At 37.5% G+C, this 22403-nt stretch overlaps 1 protein-coding gene and 1 pseudogene across 2 annotated transcripts in view; both read right to left on the reverse strand.

Annotated features, from left to right (window-relative positions):
- LOC126248444 (uncharacterized) overlaps positions 1-22403 on the reverse strand; it is a 474060-nt gene that overhangs the window by 26702 nt on the left and 424955 nt on the right. For both annotated transcript variants that reach the window (XM_049949424.1, XM_049949422.1), the window contains exon 5: positions 4647-4716. In XM_049949424.1, coding sequence (XP_049805381.1) covers positions 4647-4716 — 70 coding nt within the window. The remainder of the gene's footprint in view (positions 1-4646; positions 4717-22403) is intronic.
- On the reverse strand, positions 6234-6351 carry LOC126249829 (5S ribosomal RNA; annotated as a pseudogene).

Raw genomic sequence — 22403 nt, forward strand, 5'->3', positions numbered from 1 at the left:
TGTTGGTGCATGACTATTGCACAAAAAATGAAATCACTGTACTGATTCATCATCTGTACTCTCCATACCTATCCCCTGTGGACTTTTTTTTTTTTTTTTTTTTTTTTTTCGAAGTCAAAAACCCCATTGAAAGGACAAAGATTTGCAATGATAGTTAAGAGGCATGCCAAACCTGCTTCTGAAAGTGGAAATGGTGGTGGGAGCAGTGTATCAATTGTGGAGGAGAGTATTGCAAAGGAGGCCATGTACAATAAGTGAAAGGTATGTGAAGAAAAATTTTGTGGACAAAGTTCTGAATTTTTTGAACAGACCTCATATGTTTGTCATTTTGGTGTGTTACAAGTCCTATTACCCATTTATTAAACAGAGTAACTGCAATTTTCATAGAAACTTTAAAGGCAGTTTTTACTTGAAGTGATTGGATTTGTCACAATATATTAACAGATATTTCATCTTTGTACCATACACCATAATATTAATTAATGTTTACCGTGGCTTTTAGACCTAATGTTTATTCAGTTGCTTCTTTATGTTCAGATATTTGAGAGAAAATTTCTTCTGTATACAAAGTTCTGTATATAATTGCTTTGTTATTGCTAGCTAATTTTATGGGAGCTGGAATATTGTAAAATAATGTTATGGGTTCATAGAATAGGCAAAAACACTCACACACACACTCTCTCTCTCTCTCTCTCACACACACACACACACACACACACACACACACACACACACTCACTCACTCACTCACTCACTCTCTCTCATAAATTATTCTTCAGAAATCTACTCAGGGACAGTTACAAGGTAAAACAATACTCCCTTTTCTTTCTTTCTTTCTTTTTTCTTAGAAAAAAGTACTTCCATTTATATAGTAAACTCTGCAGGTTAATAAAAGTAACATCAAATTTAAAATCATAGCAGTAGGCATATTACAAAAATGTTACTCTGAAGTGTAGTAATGTCATTTAATATTTCATTAGTGAAAGTATATATAGCATTTTCCATTGAAAAACCATTCTGGAAACCAAACTGACATTTTGTTAAAACTTTATTTTACAAAGGTGTGAAGCTACTGTTCAATACATTACTTTAAGAATTTTGGATAAGGCAGTCAGAAGAGAGATTGGGCGGTAGTTGTTGACATCAGACGTATCCCCTTTCTTATGCAGTGGTTTAACAATGGCATACTTTAGTATATTGGGGAAAATACCCTGCTTCAGAGAGCTATTACTTATGTGGCTAAGAATCCCACTTATTTCTTGGGAACAAGCTTTTATTATCCTGCTGGAAATGCCATCAATTCCATGTGAGCTTTTACTCTTGAGAGAGTTTATTATCTTCCTAATTTAAGAAGGAAAGGTGGGTGGAATTTAAATTGTATCAAATGGTGTGGGTAAGGCCTCTTCCATTAACTGCTTTGCTCCTTCTAATGAACATTTAGATCCTATTTTCTCTACAACATTTAAAAAATGATTATTCAAAATGTTTTCAATTTCCAGGTTGTTGTTTATCAAGTTTCCATTCGCTTTGGTGGTGATGCTGTCATCCTATACTCTTGGTTGCCCTGTCTCCCTTGTAATAATATTCCAAATTGTTTTGATTTTGTTATCAGAGGTATTAATCTCAGACATGATGCACATGCTCCTGGACTTTTTTAATAACCTTTCTTAATGAGTCACAGTAGTTTTTATAATATTTGGCTGTTTCTAGGTCTTTACTCTTTCTTGTCGTTAGATACAGTTCCCTTTTGTGGTTACAACATATTTTTATTCGTTTAGTAAGCCTAGGTTTTTTGCATGGTTTCTTATAATTAGATTTAACTACTTTCTTGGGGAAAGAGTTTTCAAATTCTCTTACAAGTGTATCACGAAATAAGATATTTTAAATTAGCATTGTGTTCCTTGTACACCTCATCCCAGTCTAACTGCTGAAGATTTTCTCTGAAATTTCTAATTGTTAAGTCATTAATTGAACACACAACTTTGGAAGGTTGTTTTCAATTACTGAATGGAGCTATGTCATATACTGTAAGTAGCTGAGCATCATGATCAGGAAGCCCATTCTCAACAGGACAAGAATTTATGTTTTTAAACCTATCTTGGTCTATAAAAGTGTTACCTATCAATGTGCTGCTGTCCTGTACTACCCGGGTAGGAAAATTAATGACAGATGTCAAATTGAAAGATCCGAGCAAGACTTCCAGGTCATTCTTCCTATTACACTCTTTCAGTGAATCAACATTGAAGTCCCCATAAATAATAATTTGCTTTCCCCTATCTGACAGATAGCACAACAAGGCATCCAAGTTATCCAGAATTAAATGAAAGTTTCCTGAAGGGGACCCATATACTGTTACAATTATAAAAGAGCCCTCCTTCAGATTAATTTGACAGGCACCTGCTTCAGTATGTTGCTCTAGACAAAACTTTTTGTATCTAAGCTTTCTACACAGTGATAACTTTTGATATATATGGCAACTCTTCCTCTCAACTTATTCTCTGTACTCATATGTGCAGCTAGTTTATAACCACTGACATTTACCGTTTCCATATTAGACACAATGTGATGCTTAGACAGGCATAGTATATCTATTACATTATCAGATTCAATGTCATCTAAACAAACCAGGAGCTCATCTACTTTTTTCTTCAATCCCAGAATATTTTGGTGAAAAATGGTAACATTTTTTACTTTACTTTTGTGAGAATCTACTTTTTTCTTTAAGCCACCAATATTTTGTTTAAATATGGTAACATTATTATTTACTTTCCTGTTGTGAGAATTTTGTGAGCTTTGGACCTCTTTAGCACCTGCCTGCCTGTACTTCTCATTGGACACTGATATTAGTCTAAAAAAGAGGTACATGCATGAGTACTAGTGTCCCCCATTATGGATTTTGCTAACAACCCTACCAGTTTACCCTTCCCTTTTGTATTGAGGTGTAGGCCATGCCTTGTGAAATCCTCCCTATCAATAGCCTTGACAGGAACCAATCCAATGTCTGACAGAGTGACCGCCCTACGCAACTGAGCCAACTCCATATTTACCCTCCTGACAGAGCGGTTCAACTGGGGCTGATCATGCCGCACAAAAGCAGGCACCAGCCCAACACTGGTATGGGTCGTTGCTGAGGCTATTTTCACCAGGTCACACTCAGTACCGTAGCCCTGATTCCTATCAATACTGTTTCCCACTCCACCCACTATCATCACGTGATCCTGCTTTGTGAACAATGGAACTTCTGGTAGTTATACATTAAACATAGGTGTGTGCAGGGATGCCAACTGCATTTTACTCCTACACATCATTGGTGCAAAACTATGATTGTTCCAGAATGTTTTGAACAGACTTCGTATAGCTGAGTACTCTGTAGGACTGTAGAGACACATAGAACCTTAATCCTTTCTCAACTGAATAAATCAGAAGTAAAATTCTAACTGTGTGTGTAGCCTAAGAAAGTTCTGTATCACCTGGAAAGGCACCTTCTCCATGTCCTATTAGTGTACTATAGTACCGTAACAATGTTGAAGGACCAGAAGTACATATTGAAATGAACAGTCAATGATGAAAATTAATTATTGCTTACTATTTATAACATCCTCCAAATGAAGTTTTCAGAATTGTAACTGGTATTATAAGTACCTTTTTTCACATTTTAACTTTATTTCAATTTCAAACAGAATCATCAAAATAGCTAAGTTTTTATCTACAATACTGGAATGTATGCTTTAACTGTCTTTAAATAGGACCTATTATATCTGTGTTCTATATATTGCTACTGTACATGTGTGTATGTAGCTGCTCTAATTTAGTGTTGTAATTCTGTTACAATTATACTCCCAGAATACTGTTAGAAACTGCACTGCCAAGGATTTAATGGTTTTAATTAACACACTTTACTATGAGGAGATGTTTGATCAATGTTTTCAGTTGCAAGTACTTCAATGACATCAGACACTGCTGTTTCTGTCTAACCAGATTTACTGGTATAGAAATTCATTAAATTCATATTGTGTATTTGCATTATTTATATAAAGCTAATAGTCCAACTGATTAACATTAGCATGTGTCCAAATTGGCCAATTACTATTCATTATACCATACTTCAATAATTGATGTCAATATATTGTGTGTGGTGGATTTAACTATAACAGTCTCTCATTTCTTCATAAATGTATCTGTATTACATTGGTTTTTGTTCATTCAGCAGAAGGAAGTGAGAATAATGTGCTGACCTACATAATTTGGTCTTGACTAAAAACAATTTCAATTGTTTATTGTAATGTTTAGGTAACACTTTTACGGTAAAGATATTAAACGATAGTGAGATCAGAAAGGCAAAGTTATACTTATTCAAATAGCATGGTAAGGCATATTGTAGGCATCTCCACTATGACAGGTCAGTTTAAAACAATATCAAGGAATATTACAAGCTAAATCCATAAGGTAGATGAAATTCTGTTAAGGAGCAATCTACTCTCAAAAACTAAATCAACTGACATGGTAACAGTGAACAGAAATCAGTATTACTGAAGATTTAAACTTATCATATATGCCCCATAGCTTGTTTGATTTTGAAACTTGACTACTTTAGACAGAATTTCATTCTGATAAGCTTCAGAATAGTATATACAATGTATACTCACAATATGATCATCTTGAAAGTAGCTACTGAAGTCATAAGCTGAGTTTGCTATAACCTCTTCAATATAATGACTGAAAAACAAATATTCATCTATTAGTTGGGTACCTTGCAAGTTTACAAATGCTGACACAATTAAAAATTCACTTCAACAGAAATATTCAAATTTTCTTATGTCTTTTACAATTATTCTTTCCTCCTTGAGTGTCATGAACCAATTCAATGAATCCAAGTCAGTTAACAAAATAAATTACTTTCCATGATTTTTTTGGAACATGTGAATGGTAGGTACATGTGCGAGAGTGAGTAAAAATTTTCACTTATAACAAGCGAAAAATTTCAGCTTACATCACAAGACTCAGGTGGTAGCTTAGACTTTCCACTACATGAAGTTGTTGTTGTTGTTGATCATGATGATGATGTGCGTGGCTTCTTGAGTGTTTGACATCATGATCTCTAGTGCATATACTAATAAAATTCTGAGAAATTAAGCAACTCTTGCAACACACTAAAAACAACAACACAATGCATCCAGGTGCACAATTGAATGTTTTCCTCTCTCCTCTTTTTGCTAGCAGGGTATAGGAGTACTTAATCATATGGATCATTTTCTCAGCTATGAATATGTTTTTAATCAGTTGGAGGGCACCAAAGAGACTGAATTAGCTGAGAAAAATTTTCACACCATATCTGTTTCATTGCCTTCAGGAAAACAAATAAGCAGTCACAAAAGTCACCCTAATTAGCACTATTGGTAAACAGTGCAATAAAAACAAGGTGGTGATTTACATATACCTTGTCAAAACACACAAGTATATGAATCACCTTACTGTCAGCATGGAGAGAGCAACCTGTAAACTTCAATGTTGGAGATTTTATTAAAACCTTGATTTGGCCAAGATTGCAATGTAGAAAACAGTGATTAATAGTTTCAACAACTTAAGTGGTAATCTTCAGATCTGGAAATTATTATAGACGGTCACAAATATTTCATAATGCAGTAGCATTAACTAGAATAATTATGTAAAAGCTGTAGGTCAAAAATGGTTCAAATGGCTCTGAGCACTATGGGACTCAACTGCTGTGGTCATAAGTCCCCTAGAACTTAGAACTACTTAAACCTAACTAACCTAAGGACATCACACACATCCATGCCCGAGGCAGGATTCGAACCTGCGACCGTAGCGGTCGTGCGGTTCCAGACTGTAGCACCTTTAACCGCTCGGCCACTCCGGCCGGCAGCTGTAGGTCATTATTGTGTTAATATCCTTGAGGCCAGGTCAGACATACTACTACTACTACTACTACTACTACTACTACTCCTACTCCCGAACAGGCCATGAAGGCTTGACAGTACTGACCGGCCACCATGTCATCCTCAGCCCATAGGCGTCACTGGATGTGGATATGAAGGGGTATGTGGTCAGCATACCACTCTCCCGGCCGTATGTCAGTTTCCAAGACTGGAGCCACTACTTCTCAATCAAGCATACCACTCTCCCGGCCGTATGTCAGTTTCCAAGACTGGAGCCACTACTTCTCAATCAGGTAGCTGCTCAGTTTGCCTCACAAGGACTGAGTGCACCACACTTGCCAACAGCGCTTGGCAGACCGGGTGGTCACCCATCCAAGTGCTAACCCAGCCCAGCAGCGCTTAACTTTGGTGATCTGACAGGAACCGATGTTACCACTGCAGCAAGGCCATTGGCCAGATGTAGAACGAAACAGAATAGAATTCTGCCTGAGTTCACCATAAGGAACAGCACTGACTTCACATTAAAGCTTAACATTTATTCAGACATGGATACAGGTCTACCCATCGTACATTCCAATAACCTTGGATCTATATTAACAATTATTTCTACTTATAATCTTTTATATCCTCACTAAAATTTCTATAAATACTGTATATATTACACTACATTACCTTGCACAATGACATTAGTTCAAGATCTTCATTCTTGTGTTAATGGAGCCACCACTATTTACTCGTAGTGAATGCTGCTGTCTTTTGACTTGCATGGTGTTTGGTGAGAGTTTATTTTTGAGCACGTCATTATGTTAAGCTACATTTTATAAATATAATGTTGATATTTACGTATGGCTTTGTAATTAGCCATTGGCTATCTAAGATGAACACACTTGGAAGTTGTTCACACTACTTGTTTTTCTGCTTTGGTTGTTATTCTGTTCAATGTATCATAATATGGGCACATTTTACATGTAATTATTAGTAATGATAAGAGCAGCTAGTACATTTCTTGAACATTAGTTCATGTTTCACATATACATAAAGCCATGTAAGACTTCCACTACCAGCCAATTATTCAAATTATTTAACTTCTTACAACAAGCTGCAGATGAATTTTATATGTATTGTATTATAGTTTATATTACTTACAACAACATTAGCTGAACAGCATTGCATTTTATAAGGTTGCTGGTTTTCATATTGTTCAATGAAGTGTATATATATATATATATATATATATATATATATATATATATATATATATATATAGCCTGTTTTTTCCATTACCTTATGTACCTCATATTATAAATTATGAGTGTGTGTGTGTGTGTGTGTGTGTGTGTGTGTGTGTGTGTGTGTGTGTGTGTGTGTGTGTGTAATGATGACATCCATACAAAGAATTTTGTCTATGAATGGATGAATATACATATATTCATCCATTCATAGACAAAATTCTTTGTATGGATGTCATCATTACACACACATATACATTCATAATTTATAATATGAGGTACATAAGGTAATGGAAAAAAACAGGCTAAACATAAGAGATTCATAATACAAATATACATGTAAGCAATTTGTCACTTCATTATCTTAGGCAGGAGCCTGCTTCAAAAAAAGAGAAATGAATTGGAAGACTCTTCGAGTAGTTCACCTTGGTTTTGTATTGCATGGAGTAAATCACAGACTACAAGCTACTGTGTTGTTTACAAGCATACTCCACCCTCTTGGTCTGCTTTGTAATTGATAAAGTTACTTATTTATTTGTAATAATTTTATGTTGCATGAATTCTGTAATGCAGTAAAAAATATTTTAGTGAATATTCTATAAGTTATGTTTTAAATTTATGGACTCCCTTTATGTCTTTTATCTCTTTTGGCAGTTTATATCTGGTTTAATGATCATGTATGGAATTCAGAATGAGATTTTTGCTCTGCAGTGAAGTGTGTGCTGATATGAAACTTCCTGGCAGATTAAAACGGTGTGCCGCACCGAGACTCGAACTCGGGACCTTTGCCTTTCAGTTGGTAGAGCACTTGCCCGCGAAAGGCAATGGTCCCGAGTTCAAGTCTCGGTCTGGCACACAGTTTTAATTTGCCAGGAAGTTTCATATCAGCACACACTCCACCGCAGAGTGAAAATCTCATTCTGGAAACATCCCCAGGCTGTGGCTAAGCCATGTCTCCGCAATATCCTTTCTTTCAGGAGTGCTAGTTCTACTAGGTTCACAGGAGAGCTTCTGTAAAGTTTGGAAGGTAGGAGGCTAGGTACCAACAGAAGTAAAGCTGTGAGGATGGGGCGTGAGTTGTGCTTGGGTGGCTCAGATGGTAGAGCAGTTGCCTGAAAGGCAAAGGTCCCGAGTTCGAGTCTTGGTCCAGCACACAGTTTTAATCTGCCAGGAAGTTTCATGTATGGAATTGTTTGCTGCATACTGATCTTTTTTTCCATTTTTTAAATAGAAACTGTACATTGGAATACATGGTAATTTGGAAATGACAACAATACACAATTTTTTGAGTAACTAAATGCAGTGGGCTTTTTTGTGGCTCTTGCTCATTATTCTGATGGATTGTTTTTGCAGTCTGAACACATTTTCTACAATTTGTGCATAGTATGTTGTCTTTAGACATGAGCTATTACACACTGTGGCTAGTATTCATAGGGAACAGCATGCTGTGCTAATGCTTTAACCAAATACACTGGTATTTTAAGTTCTGCTGTATTAGATTTTTTCCCTTTGACTGACGATGTGACCAGGCATTGGGAGTCAATGTTACGTTCAAAACACTGCAATTATGTTTTTACAATGTGTTTTACACTTGTATACTGTAAATACAACAATAAGGTATGTTTTCATTGGAATTTTGTTGCAAATAGCTTTGTGCTATTGGGCTTGGATCATATTAATGTGATTTTATTCTTTCTGTTCTACAACTGTCATTTCCTTAAGGACGTTAATACTGTAATGACAATGCATTTGTTTTCTAATATGTACTGGTACTCCTAACAGCTTTTGTGTGATTGTTGTTATTAACTATATTGTATTCCAAAATATTTCTGACTTTATTTTTTACAGCAATTTCTATATCTGAAGGTGACCATTTTTAGCTGTTGAAACTAGTAATCACTCTTTTCTATATAGCAATGTTGACCAAATAAATGTTTTAATAGAATCTATAACATTCATATATGTATTTGTTGTGTCAGTTTCTAAAAGATAAGTACTTACAGATGTAGAAAACTGTCATTGCTCTAGAATTCGTATCTCAATTATCACTGTTGTGTGTGACAAAATTGTAATTTTGCAATGCAAGACTGATTTCCTTACATTGGACTGCATATAAGACCAACAGATATAATGATGACAGGTATATTCACCATGTAACCACAACCAAGAATGTTTTTATGATGAAAAGAGCAAAGATATAAATTTGAGAACCTATCAGCAACTAAAAAAGCACTGAATGGGGCTCCTTGGTTCAGATGCTATACTTTTTATAGCAGTTAAAGATGGCAATACACTTAAAAGCACAATACTGGTGGATACAGCTCTCATTCATAAAACGAACTGATAGGACATTACTGAGTCATCATCTGAATTAATGTGGAAAGATGAATGACAATTAAAATATATAGAAGTGCCTTGAGGAATCCCAAATGTAAACTGATAATGTCCCTTCAATGAATTAGTAGTTCCTAAAATAACAGTTCAAATCTCATCCATAGTCTACAAGCCACAGCAGAGTGCATGGAAGAAGGTACAAGGGATATACCAAGACATGGAAACAGCAAAAACAAAAACAGTACCATGCCTAATACAGTTTATAAAAACCATTTGCATCCAAAGCAGCTTCCAATCATCTCAAAATGAATAAACAAGATCCTGTATGGTTTTCAATGTAATCTCGTACCATTCTTCCTGCAGTGGCAAGTACAGGTAACCATGATGAAGGTGGATAGCGATTACACACGACTCTCACCAAAGCAGACTACAAAGGCTCAATAATATTTAGATATAGCAACTATGGTGGCCACAGAAGATGTGACAATTCCTCCTTGCACTCACAAAACTACTCCTGGATGATGCAAGCAGTTTTAACAAGGGCCATGTCATCTTGGAACACACTATTGGGGAATAAACATTGTGCTGTTGGATGGATCTGATCACCCAAAAAGCTCATTTCACTCATACAACTTTCCAAAGTAGCCATGGGGCCCATGGAATACCACAGTATGGCTGGCCAAAAGATCACCAGACCCCCACGACATTTCACTCTTGGGGTGTAAACTTGACTAGAAATTGGAAACAGTGTGCAACAAGACTCATCCTACTAGGTGTCTTACTTCCACTGCACTGTAACCCAGATTTTATGTCTTCAGCTGAAAGTTTTCCTATTATGGGAGTTTTCATCACTAATGAGGTGTTATGGAATTCCAGCTCATCCTGGAACTCCCAGCTTATGGAAATCACTTCATGTTGTTTTGGTGCTGAAAGGATTCACCAGCAAGACATTCAGTTCTGCATTGACTTTGGCAGTTGTTGTCCTCTTTACTTTTTATCGCAGTTGGTTTCAGTGATAACCTGCCATGGTCCCTCAACACACTTTTGTCCATATTGTGCATGAGCTGTTGATTTTACATTTTCAATGTATGCAGTATAAATCTTCGATATGTTGGCTCTTGAAACACCAAAAACTTTGGCTACTTTGATTATGGAAGCACCCATCATAAGAGCACAAACCATGTGCCCTAATTTGAATTCACCTAGGTCCATCACAATGTACTCACAACTACTTAAAACAACTGTTCTGAGGATGACTCATTCTCACAAGGTGTTGAGGACAACACAAAGGTGCCTTTCACAGAGAAATACAATGGTGGAACCTAAATGCTTTGTTAGTGTCTGCATTTATGTTTAGGCATGAGTTTGTCACTATGTTTCCGAATTTTTGTTCAGATCCTGTACTTCTCCTTGTTCCATGTATTAGCATTTTGTCCTGTTCTGTTAGTGTATAGCACATGAGAAGAATGACTGTTTAAATGCCTCTGTGTGTTCTCTGATTAGCATAATCTTGTCTGTATGGTCCCTACTGTATCAATACAGAAGTGGCTGTAGTACATTTCTAGATTCCTCCCTTATTACTGACTCCTGAAATGTAACTAGGCTTTTGTGGGATAGGTGACAAGTGTACTCTGGTATCCTCCAGGTCAGATTTTTCATCGTTTTTATGACACTCACCTGTTAGTTAAACAAACTGGAATACTATTCATGCTCCTCTTCTATGTGTACATTCAGTATCTACTGTTAGTCCTATTCGGTATGAACCACAACCCGTCGTCAACATTATAGGTTGAGTCACATGAGTGTTCTGTAAGCCATCTCCTTTGTAGAAAGTCAGTATGTTCCCAGTTCTCTACCAATGAAACAAAGCCTGCCACTTGCTTTCTTTACAACTGAGCATAGGTAAGCAGTCCATCTCATGTTACCTGGTACCACACGTATGATCATAGTTTTGTTAATCATCATTGGTGTGTTAACAAACTCCAATTCTTTTCAGAAATCAAGAAATACTATATCAATCTGGTTGTCATGTAAGGTAATTGAAGGTTGGGCTTTGTGTGATAGATTTTTATGGAATCCATACCTGTTAGCATAGAGGTGGCCATTCTGTTTGAGATAATATGTTATGCTTGAGCCCGAAATTTGTTATAAGGTACTATAATCGGTGGGTGTAAATGATGTAAGGTGGTAGTTCTGTGGTTCACTTCTCTATGTTCCTTGTAGTTGAGTGTGACTCGTGATTTCTTCCAATGATATGGCACAGTCTTTTTTGTTCAAAGAATCTGCACTATATTATATTGACGTGCATGATAATATCAACTGCAAAGTCTATAGAGGATCTGACAGGGTCCATCAGGCCATTGAGCACTGTTCATTATTAATGTCTTCAGCTGTTTCTCAATGCCAAACGCCAATTTCTGTATCATTCACTCCTTCGGTCATTCCTCTATCTATCTTCTTACAGCCGTACTTAGACTTATGTCACTGACTCACAGTGCACCAATTGTGAGGGGCTCACACCAAAAAATTGACTTCACATTAGAATCCCACAAATATGCTCTTGTCTCAACTATTTCCACTCATCAGTGACAGTTTCTGATTTGCCCTGCGGAGGACAGTGCATTAGCTAATAATAAGTACTTAGTGGGGATATCTAATGTGTAATCATAACATGAATTTACTAGGAACTGTATTGCTATTAAAATACTATCTGCACCTTTTGCTAAAAAGAAATTCTCAGTTCAAATGAAATTATTATATTTTCTTACACACACAATTATTCAGTTACAGTCCTGTTACTGACTCAAGATTTAGTCACCAATTGACTGCATCTTCAGTAGTAGGTACATTTATGAATATTCATGTAGTTTCTGCCACAAATAACCTGTCTCATGAAACTTTTCATGTTTCATTTGTTTCACTAACTGGGCATGATTTATATTACAAAAATACATTATCTAAATCTGTACTTCTTATAAAGTTCTCTTGTGCTTATCTAGCCTTTCCATCACATTTTAATAAGTAACTAAATTCTTCTATATGAACAGTTTGCCATAGGAACATTATACTCATCCTCATCTTATAGAACATGATTATATCCTTACTTAAAGGCTTTCTTGTGAGATATGCCACTGCATCCCACTACTTCAGTTAGCTAGGTGTCAGTGTATTCTGAGTTGGTTTCTGGCAGAGATAAATGTGGCCTGTGCAGTGCTTAGTGGTGCTTGCTGCATGTCTTACAAATAATGATCAAATATATGCCCCCCATTGTAAAATAAATGAAGGAATATACACTGCCTGGCAAAAAAGTTAAGTGAAAATAAAGAGCTGAATCACTTGGATAGGAAGGAGGAAATTAAATGAAACTTCATGAGCTGAGAGGTTATATGATGCTACTTCAGTGATTAAAAGAGAAGTCAAATTAACAAAGAATTTGTCTGTATGAACCTACTTATCAGTAAGGTGTTACACTACTTTGACCTGGATGCATGCAGGCACTGATTCCATTAGAAATGGTGTCATAAAGCCACTGTACTCCCTCCTGAAGCAAGCTAGTGCTCCACTGTTCCAATGCAGCGTAACTATAATAATAGTGCTTCATCTTTATGTAAGTACAGATATATTTGCAACAAATGCTGCCCTGCCACTTACAATTGTCCCACTAGTATCTGTTTAGTCACCAGCATCCAATTTTTTTGTATTTAATATTTTTTTTTTGTATTTATACAGTGATCTCCAGCAGTATAAACATGTACATGAATATATGAACACATAAGGATGGGTGCAAGCCCAAAACCAGTCATGTGGCAAATAAATAACCTTTTATTGTGACTGGTAATGGATATTTTTCTACACCCTATAAAGGAACAGTCACGGAGTGTGACAGCATCAATTATGGATAAAATTCTTTCAAAGGTTGATGTTTGGTTATTCAGAGTATATAATTTTTGAACCATGAAAGCATATATAGCCTGTTGAATAGACTTTCTGAGAACCAACTAACATTTTGTTAGTACATCATTTTTTCAAATATGTGAAGCTAATCTTGAATATATTACTATTTGAGGTAAAGCTGTCAGAAGTGAGACTGGGGAGTAGTTGTTAGCATCAGACTTATCCCCCTTTTTGTACAATGGTTTGACAATGGTGTATTTCAGTCTATCAAGAAAAGTTCTGGGTGGAGATTTTAATTTGCTGGATATAGGCTGGGAGACTCAAACGTTCATAACGGGTGGTAGGGACAAGGAATCCAGTGAAATTTTTTTATGTGCTTTATCTGGAAACTACCTTGAGCAGTTAAACAGAGAACTGACTCATGGCGATAACATATTAGACCTTCTGGTGACAAACAGACCCGAACTATTTGAAACAGTTTACGCAGAACAGGGAATCAGCAATCATAAAGCAGTTACTGCATCGATGATTTCAGCCGTAAATAGAAATATTAAAAAAGGTAGGAAGATTTTTCTTTTTAGCAAAAGTGACAAAAAGCAGATTTCAGAGTACCTGATGGCTCAACACGAAAGTTTTGTCTCAAGTACAGATGGTGTTGAGGATCAGTGGACAAAGTTCAAAACCATCGTACAATATGTGTTAGATGAGTATGTGCCAAGCAAGATCGTAAGAGATGGAAGAGAGCCACCGTGGTACAACAATCGAGTTAGAAAACTGCTGCGGAAGCAAAGGGAACTCAACAGCAAACAAACATAAACATAGCCAAAGCCTTGCAGACAAACAAAAATTATGCGAAGCGAAATGTAGTGTGAGGAGGGCTATGCGAGAGGCGTTCAAGAATTTGGAAGTAAAGTTCTATGTACTGACTTGGCAGAAAATCCTAAGAAATTTTGGTCTGATGTCAAAGCGGTAGGTGGATCAAAACAAAATGTCCAGACACTCTGTGACCAGAATGGTACTGAGACGGAGGATGACAAACTAAAGGCCAAAATACTACATGTCTTTTTCCAAAGCTGTTTCACAGAGGAAGACTGCACTGTGGTTCCTTCTCTAGATTGTCGCACAGAAGACAAAATGGTAGATATCAAAATAGACAACAGAGGGATAGAGAAACAATAAAAATCGCTCAAAAGAGGAAAGGCTGCTTGACCTGATGGGATACCAGTTCAATTTTACACAGAGTACGCGAAGGAACATGCCCCCCCTTCTTGCAGCGGTGTACCGTAGGTCTCTAGAAGAGCATAGCATTCCAAAGGATTGGAAAAGGGCATAGGTCATCCCGTTTTCAAGAAGGGACATCGAACAGATTGTGCAGAACTATAGACCTATATCTCTAACGTCGATCAGTTGTAGAATTTTGGAACACGTATTATGTTCGAGTATAATGACTTTTCTGGAGACTAGAAATCTACTCTGTAGGAATCAGCATGGGTTTCGAAAAAGACGGTCGTGTGAAACCCAGCTCACGCTATTCATCCACGAGACTCAGATAGCCATAGGCACGGGTTCACAGGTAGATACCGTATTTCTTGACTTCCTCAAGGCATTCGATACAGTTCCCCACAGTCGTTTAATGAACAAAGTAAGAGCATATGGACTATCAGAACAATTGTGTCATTGGATTGAAGAGTTCCTAGATAATAGAACGCAGCATGTCATTCTCAATGGAGAGAAGTCTTCCGAAGTAAGAGTGATTTCAGGTGTGCCGCAGGGGAGTGTCATAGGACCGTTGCTATTCAAAATATACATAAATTACCTTGTGGATGACATCGGAAGTTCACTGAGGTTTTTTGCAGATGATGCTGTGGTGTATCGAGAGGTTGTAACAATGGAAAATTGTACTGAAATGCAGGAGGATCTGCAGCAAATTGACGCATGGTGCAGGGAATGGCAATTGAATCTCAATGTACACAAGTTTAATGTGCTGCGAATACATAGAAAGATTATTTATCATTTAGCTACAATATAGCAGGTCAGAAACTGGAAGCAATTAATTCCATAAATTATCTGGGAGTAGGCATTAGGAGTGATTTAAAATGGAATGATCATACAAAATTAATCGTCGGTAAAGCAGATGCCAGACTGAGATTCATTGGAAGAATCCTAAGGAAATGCAATCCGAAAACAAAGGAAGTAGGTTACAGTACGATTGTTCACCCACTGCTTGAATACTGCTCACCGGTGTGGGATCCATACCTGATAGGGTTGATAGAAGAGATAAAGAAGATCCAACGGAGAGCAGCGCGCTTTGTTACAGGATCATTTAGTAATCACGAAAGCGTTACGGAGATGATAGATACACTCCAATGGAAGACTCTGCAGGAGAGATGCTCAGTAATTCAGTACGGACTTTTGTTGAAGTTTCGAGAACATACCTTCACCGAGGAGTCAAGCAGTATATTGCTCCCTCCTACGTATATTTTGTGAAGAGACCATGAGGATAAAATAAGAGAGATTAGAGCCCACACAGTGGCATACCGACAATCTTTCTTTCCACGAACAATATGAGACAGGAATAGAAGGTAGAACCGATAGAGATACTCAAGGTACCCTCCGCCACACACCGTCATGTGGCTTGCAGAGTATGGATGTAGATGTAGATAGTGCCCTGTTTCAGTGAGCTACTGAAAATGTGGCTGAGAATTATACTTACCTCTTGGGAACAATCTTTTAGTACTCTGTTGGAAATGCCATCAATCCATATGAGCTTTTACTGTTGAGTGAACTTATTATTTTGCTACTTTTAGCAAGAGAGGCAGGTTGAATTCCAGTTTTATCAAATTACATAAGTATTGTATCCTCCACATACAGCCTTCCATTTTCTAATGCACACAAGGATCCTGTTTTCTGTACAGCACATAAAAATGATTATTGAAAATATTTTCTACTTATGACTTTTTATTAACAAGCTTGTCATTGAGTTTGATAAAAATACAGTTTTCCTGTGCTCCTGGCTGCCCTGTTTCACTTTTAACAATATCCCAAATTGTTTTAATTTTACTGTCAGAGATTCTAATCTCAGACATAATGCAAATTTTTCTGGACCTTTTAATAACATTTCTTAACACAATGCAGCAGCTTTTATAATGTATGACTGTTTCTGGATCATTACTCCTTCTAGCTATAAGATACATTGCCCTTTTTTGTTTACAATGTATTTTTATCCCTTTAGTAAGCCACAGGTTTTTAGATGGTTTCTTACAATTATGTTTCACTACTTTCTTAGGTAAACAGTTTTCAATATACTCACAAAGGTATCATGAAATACACTACTGGCCATTAAAATTGCTACACCAAGAAGAAATGCAGATGATAAATGGGTATTCATTGGACAGATATATTATACTAGAACTGACATGTGATTACGTTTTCACGCAATTTGGGTGCATAGATCCTGAGAAATCAGTACCCAGAACAACCACCTCTGGCTGTAATAACGGCCTCGATACACCTGGGCATTGAGTCAAACAGAGCTTGGACGGCATGTACAGGCACAGCTGTCCATGCAGCTTCAACACGATACCACAGTTCATCAAGAGTAGTGACTGGCGTATAGTGACGAGCCAGTTGCTTGGCCACCATTGACCAGATGTTTTCAATTGGTGAGAGATCTGGAGAATGTGCTGGCCAGGGCAGCAGTGGAACATTTTCTGTATCCAGAAAGGCCCGTACAGGACCTGCAACATGTGGTCGTGCATTATCCTGCTGAAATGTAGGGTTTCGCAGGGATCAAATGAAGGGTAGAGCCATGGGTCGTAACACATCTGAAATGCAACGTCCACAGTTGAAAGTGCCTTCAATGTGAACAAGAGGTGACCAAGACGTGTAACCAATGGCTCCCCATACCATCATGCTGGGTGATACACCAGTATGGCGATGACAAATACACGCTTCCAATGTGCGTTCACTGCAATGTCGCCAAATATGGATGTGATCATCACGATGCTGTAAACAGAACCTGGAGTCATCCGAAAAAATGACATTTTGCCATTCATGCACCCAGGTTCGTCATCGAGTACACTGTCACAGGCGCTCCTGTCTGTGATGCAGCGTCAAGGGTAACCGCAGCCATGGTCTCCGAGCTGATAGTCTATGCTGCTGCGAACATCGTCGAACTGTTCGTGCAGATGGTTGTTTTCTTGCAAACATCCCCATCTATTGACTCAGGGATCGAGACGTGGCTGCACAATCCATTACAGCCGTGCGGATAAGATGCCTGTCATCTCGACTGCTGGTGATAAAAGGCCATTGGGATCCAGCACGGCGTTCCTTACTACCCTCCTGAACCCACCGATTCCATATTCTGCTAACAGTCATTGGATCTCGACCAATGCGAGCAGCAATGTCGCGATATGATAAACCGCAATCATGATAGGCTAGAATCCGACCTTTATCAAAGTCGTAAACGTGATGGTAAACATTTCTCCTCCTTACACGAGGCATGACAAAAATGTTTCACCAGCCAACGCTGGTCAGCTGCTGTTTGTGTATGAGAAATCGGCTGGAAACATTCCTCATGTCAGCACATTGTAGGTGGTGTCACCAGTACCAGCCTTGTGTGAATGCTCTGAAAAGCTAATCATTTGCATATCACAGCATCGTCTTCCTGTTGGTTAAATTTCACATCTGTAGCATGTCATCTTTGTGGTGTAGCAATTTTAATGGCCAGTAGTGTAGGTTAAATTTTAAATTAGCATCAGGTTCCATATACACCTTATCTCAGTCTAGATGGTTCAAGCTTTTCCTAAAACTTGCAGTTGTTAAATTGTTAATTGAATGCACTTTTTTGGAGGGCTGTTTTTCATTACCGTATGGAGCTATGCCGCATATTGTAACCAGTTGTGCATCATGACCAGAAAGACCATTCTTAACAGAAAAGTTTTTATTTTATTAAATTTATCTTTATCTATAAAAACAATTTCTCTTGGTCTATAAAAATGTTATTATCAGTGTGCTACTTTCCTGCACTACTAAAGTAAGGAAATGAATAACTGAAGTCAAACTGAAAGAACCAGTTAATACTTCAAGGTCATTCTTTCTATCAGACTCTTTCAGAAAATCTAGATTGAAACCCCCATAAACAATAATTTGTTTCTCTCTGTCCAACAGACAGCACAACAAGGGATGCAAGTTTTTCAAAAATAGCTGAAAATTCCCCAGTGGAGTCCTATACTCAGCTATAATTATAAAAGTACCATTATTTAGTTGAAGCTCAAAGGCACATGCTGCTATATGTTGCTCCACACAAAAGTTTTTAGTTTCTAAATTTTTGATGCTATGATAAATTTTTAACATATGTAGCTACTCGTCCTCTCCCTCAACCCACACTCACTGTCCCAGGTCTGTGACTATATGGCAATCAAACAGGCATAGTACACTTATTCCACCCTCAGTTTCTAAATCTTCTGAAGACACAAGAAGCTCAAATACTTTTTTCTTAACCCCCTGATATTCTGATGCAATTTAGTAACATTATTTTACACTGTACTTTTATGGGAATCTTGTGATCTTTTAATATCTCTAGTATCTGCCATCTGAGCTTTTCATTAAGTATAATTTCATTCAATGTTGAATCTCTGGACACTGATCTTAGCCTAAAAAACAGTTACTCCCATCAGTTTTAGTGTACCCTCCCCATTTAAATATTTTGCTATCATCCCAGACAATTTACCAATCCCTTTTCTATTGTGATGCAGACCATGCCTTGTTGAGTCCCACCAACAGATATTATCAACAGGAACCAAACCCATGCTTGTCAAAGTAGCCACCCAAAGCAGCTGATCTGACACTCTTAAAACAACTGTTCAATTGCAGCCAATCATATTGCATGAAAGCAGGTACCAAGCCAACATTTGTATGGTTCATTGCAGATGCTATTTTTATCAGATCACACTCAATTTTGTAGCCCTGGTACCTATCAATACTGTTTCCTGCTCCACTCACTATCACAACACGATCCTGATTTGTAAAACCCTTTCCAATGATCCTACAGGCTGTATCACTTGGCTAGGACATGCACTGGACTTTAAAAATCTTGTGACCTGGTACTTGTCACCTAAATTTTCCTGCAAGATATGGCCCACATTTTTTCCATGGGTACTTCCTAACAACACAACTTTTGTCCTACTTTCTACTTTTTTTAAGCAATTGGTTTCCTGGTGAAAGTCTGTTGAGTATTAACTTCACTTACATATACTTAAGCCTCTTCCTTAGTTGACTGAGTTAGCAAGGCAAATTTATTGTTTGTGCCGATGATGAAACTGTCAGATACTGTTCCCTTCCTGTGTGCCCTGTTTCTTGCTACCACTTCCCACCTGTCTTCACCCTTCTCTCCCCTTACCCTTATCATTTCCTCCCTAGCACTACCCAGTTAATCCTTAAGAGCTCTAACCTTTTCTTCCTTTTCAGCTATTTTCCTATCCCTTGACCATACTTTGCAATACCATGGAAGAGACCCATTTACTTTCCCAGTTCCCAGTATATTACATTCCCCCTAATTTAATCATCTGTCACAAGAGCTGCATAGAACCCCACAACTAAATTCCCTACAGCAGCTCAAACACTTCTTGCTCATGGTTGTTTACAATCCTTTTACAAAATTTATCTAGAAACTAACAGTAATATTCTATTAACTACAGATGACAAGTGTTATGGCATAAAGTCAAGCACCGGCATGCTAGTCGAGAACAATAGAGAAGAGATGGCTGTGAGAAGGTGTCAGCCAATCATATGCTGACTGACCCCTCACCAGGATGACAATGCAACAGCAGCAGTCCCTATTTGAAGAGGACATAGGCACTGTGACTGACTGGTGGTCGCCCAGTTCAATAACAGCTTCAAGATTAGCAACTTGCATAGCAGCGTCCACTCTGTTCACTTCGATTGTACTCTCTATGTTGCACAGACTTGGAATTGTTTACACTGAAGAAGATTTATTACTTTGTATGTCACCCTTTGTTTGTGGCACATCTGTGTAGTCACAAAAGTTAAGTATTGTAATGTTCATTTTGTAATAAAACTAATTAATACAATTTGTTTGAATGTTTGTCTAGAGAACCAAGTATGCAGGATTCCTAGACACCACATATCTGATGATGGGGCTGGATGTAATAACAAGAGTCACTAAAGCTATGTGGAACTCATGTAATGCACTTAATGTTAAAACTCAAAACCTGTATACCCCGAAAATTAGGACTTGGATTGCACATGAGAGGCAGACTTTTTTATTATTATTATTTTTTTTAAGAAATAAGATATAGAACATAAAACCTTTAATTCTCCAAGTGGCTATGGCACTACTAAATATATATGTAATGAAAATCTTAAATTTGTATGAAAACCTATGTCTAAAGTACATGGAAACTGGCAACAGACAAAGAATACATGAGAAAACCATGTGATGGTATTAGAGACAGCCCCTTGGTCAATTGTTTCCTGATGGGGCAGATAAAGAGAACATTAAGTTATCTTCTGATGCACTTGTTCTGTCACTGTAACTGCTTGTAGACTGGTGGTAAGGGTGAGAAGAGTAGCAGTAGGAGTAGGAGTAGGAGTAGGATGTGTTGTGTACAAATATGGTTATTTGTCCTTTAGAGCTCTCCCTCTGAGATCACCTGTCATGTGGAAGTTACATACCCTTAGTGAACAGATGTGCGATAATTTAAAACAGAATTCTTATAACCACATGCTCAAAGATGAGTTTACATCTACATCTACATCTACATCTACATCCATACTCCGCAAGCCACCTGACTGTGTGTGGCAGAGGATACCTTAAGTACCTCTATCGGTTCTCCCTTCTATTCCAGTCTCGTATTGTTCGTGGAAAGAAGGATTGTCGGTGTGCTCTGTGTGGGCTCTTATGTCTCTGATTTTATGCTCATGGTCTCTTCACGAGATATATGTAGGAGTGAGCAATATACTGCTTGACTCTTCAGTGAAGGTATGTTCTCGAAACTTTAACAAAAGCCCGTACCGAGCTACTGAGCATCTCTCCTGCAGAGTCTTCCACTGGAGTTTATCTATCATCTCCGTAACACTTTCACGATTACTTAATGATCCTGTAACAAAGCGTACTGCTCTCCGTTGATCTTCTCTATCTCTTCTATCAACCCTATCTGGTACGGTCTGCACTAAAAGTCCAAGTACTTGCTCTTGGAGCCTGAACTCATTTGTGTTCCATTGCAAGATAGGAGCTATCTTACTGGAAAATGCTTGTTCACTTTCTTGCCAGAGATAGAAATAATGTTGCCATTAAATAGTTGAAAATGGAATAAGGATATGTTCTGTTTTTCTAAAATGGTATCTCACAGAGTACTTCAGTGTTACAAACTTTCGTAACTCATTTTGTGAATGTGGAGTACGTATGTGTAACAGCCATCAGGCAGCAGTAGACATGTATGCTGTTGAACTGAAAGAATGTGTGTTGACTTCTCTTCAACATGATATGGAGACACGTGAGCAATATTTACATGTACTTAAAAAAGCCTTGAAAAGTGTCACAGGTATTTCAAACAAGATTATTGATGAAATCAGTCATGATTTTGGGAAGCCAAAGAAGGTTGTACATCAGAAAACGTAAAAAAAAAAAAAAAAAAAAAAAAAAATTAGTGCCTTCAGAGACACACAATCCATTCAGTGTACCTGATGAAGAACTATGTACAGAAATGACTGTAAATAATATAAACAAATGTGCAGAAATACAAAACAACATGCCTAAAACTGCAAAGTACCAAACTCAAAGTGAATATTCATTCCAACAATCATGGACATGGCCTAGTGGAAATTTTACATATTGAACATGGAATAAATGCTACTGCTTCTGTAAAACTAGGTGCATCAATGGCTGAAGTACCAAGAAACATAAAAGATGCAAAAATGTGTAATTCTAATTGATGTACTGTAATATTGGTGGTGCCAATGACATATATAAAAATGAATTAAATAAACTGACAAATAACTTGAAAGAGACCATGAGTTGCAACAAGAA

The sequence above is a fragment of the Schistocerca nitens genome, chromosome 3 (assembly GCF_023898315.1).
Source record: "Schistocerca nitens isolate TAMUIC-IGC-003100 chromosome 3, iqSchNite1.1, whole genome shotgun sequence".
NCBI classification, from domain to species: domain Eukaryota; kingdom Metazoa; phylum Arthropoda; class Insecta; order Orthoptera; family Acrididae; genus Schistocerca; species Schistocerca nitens.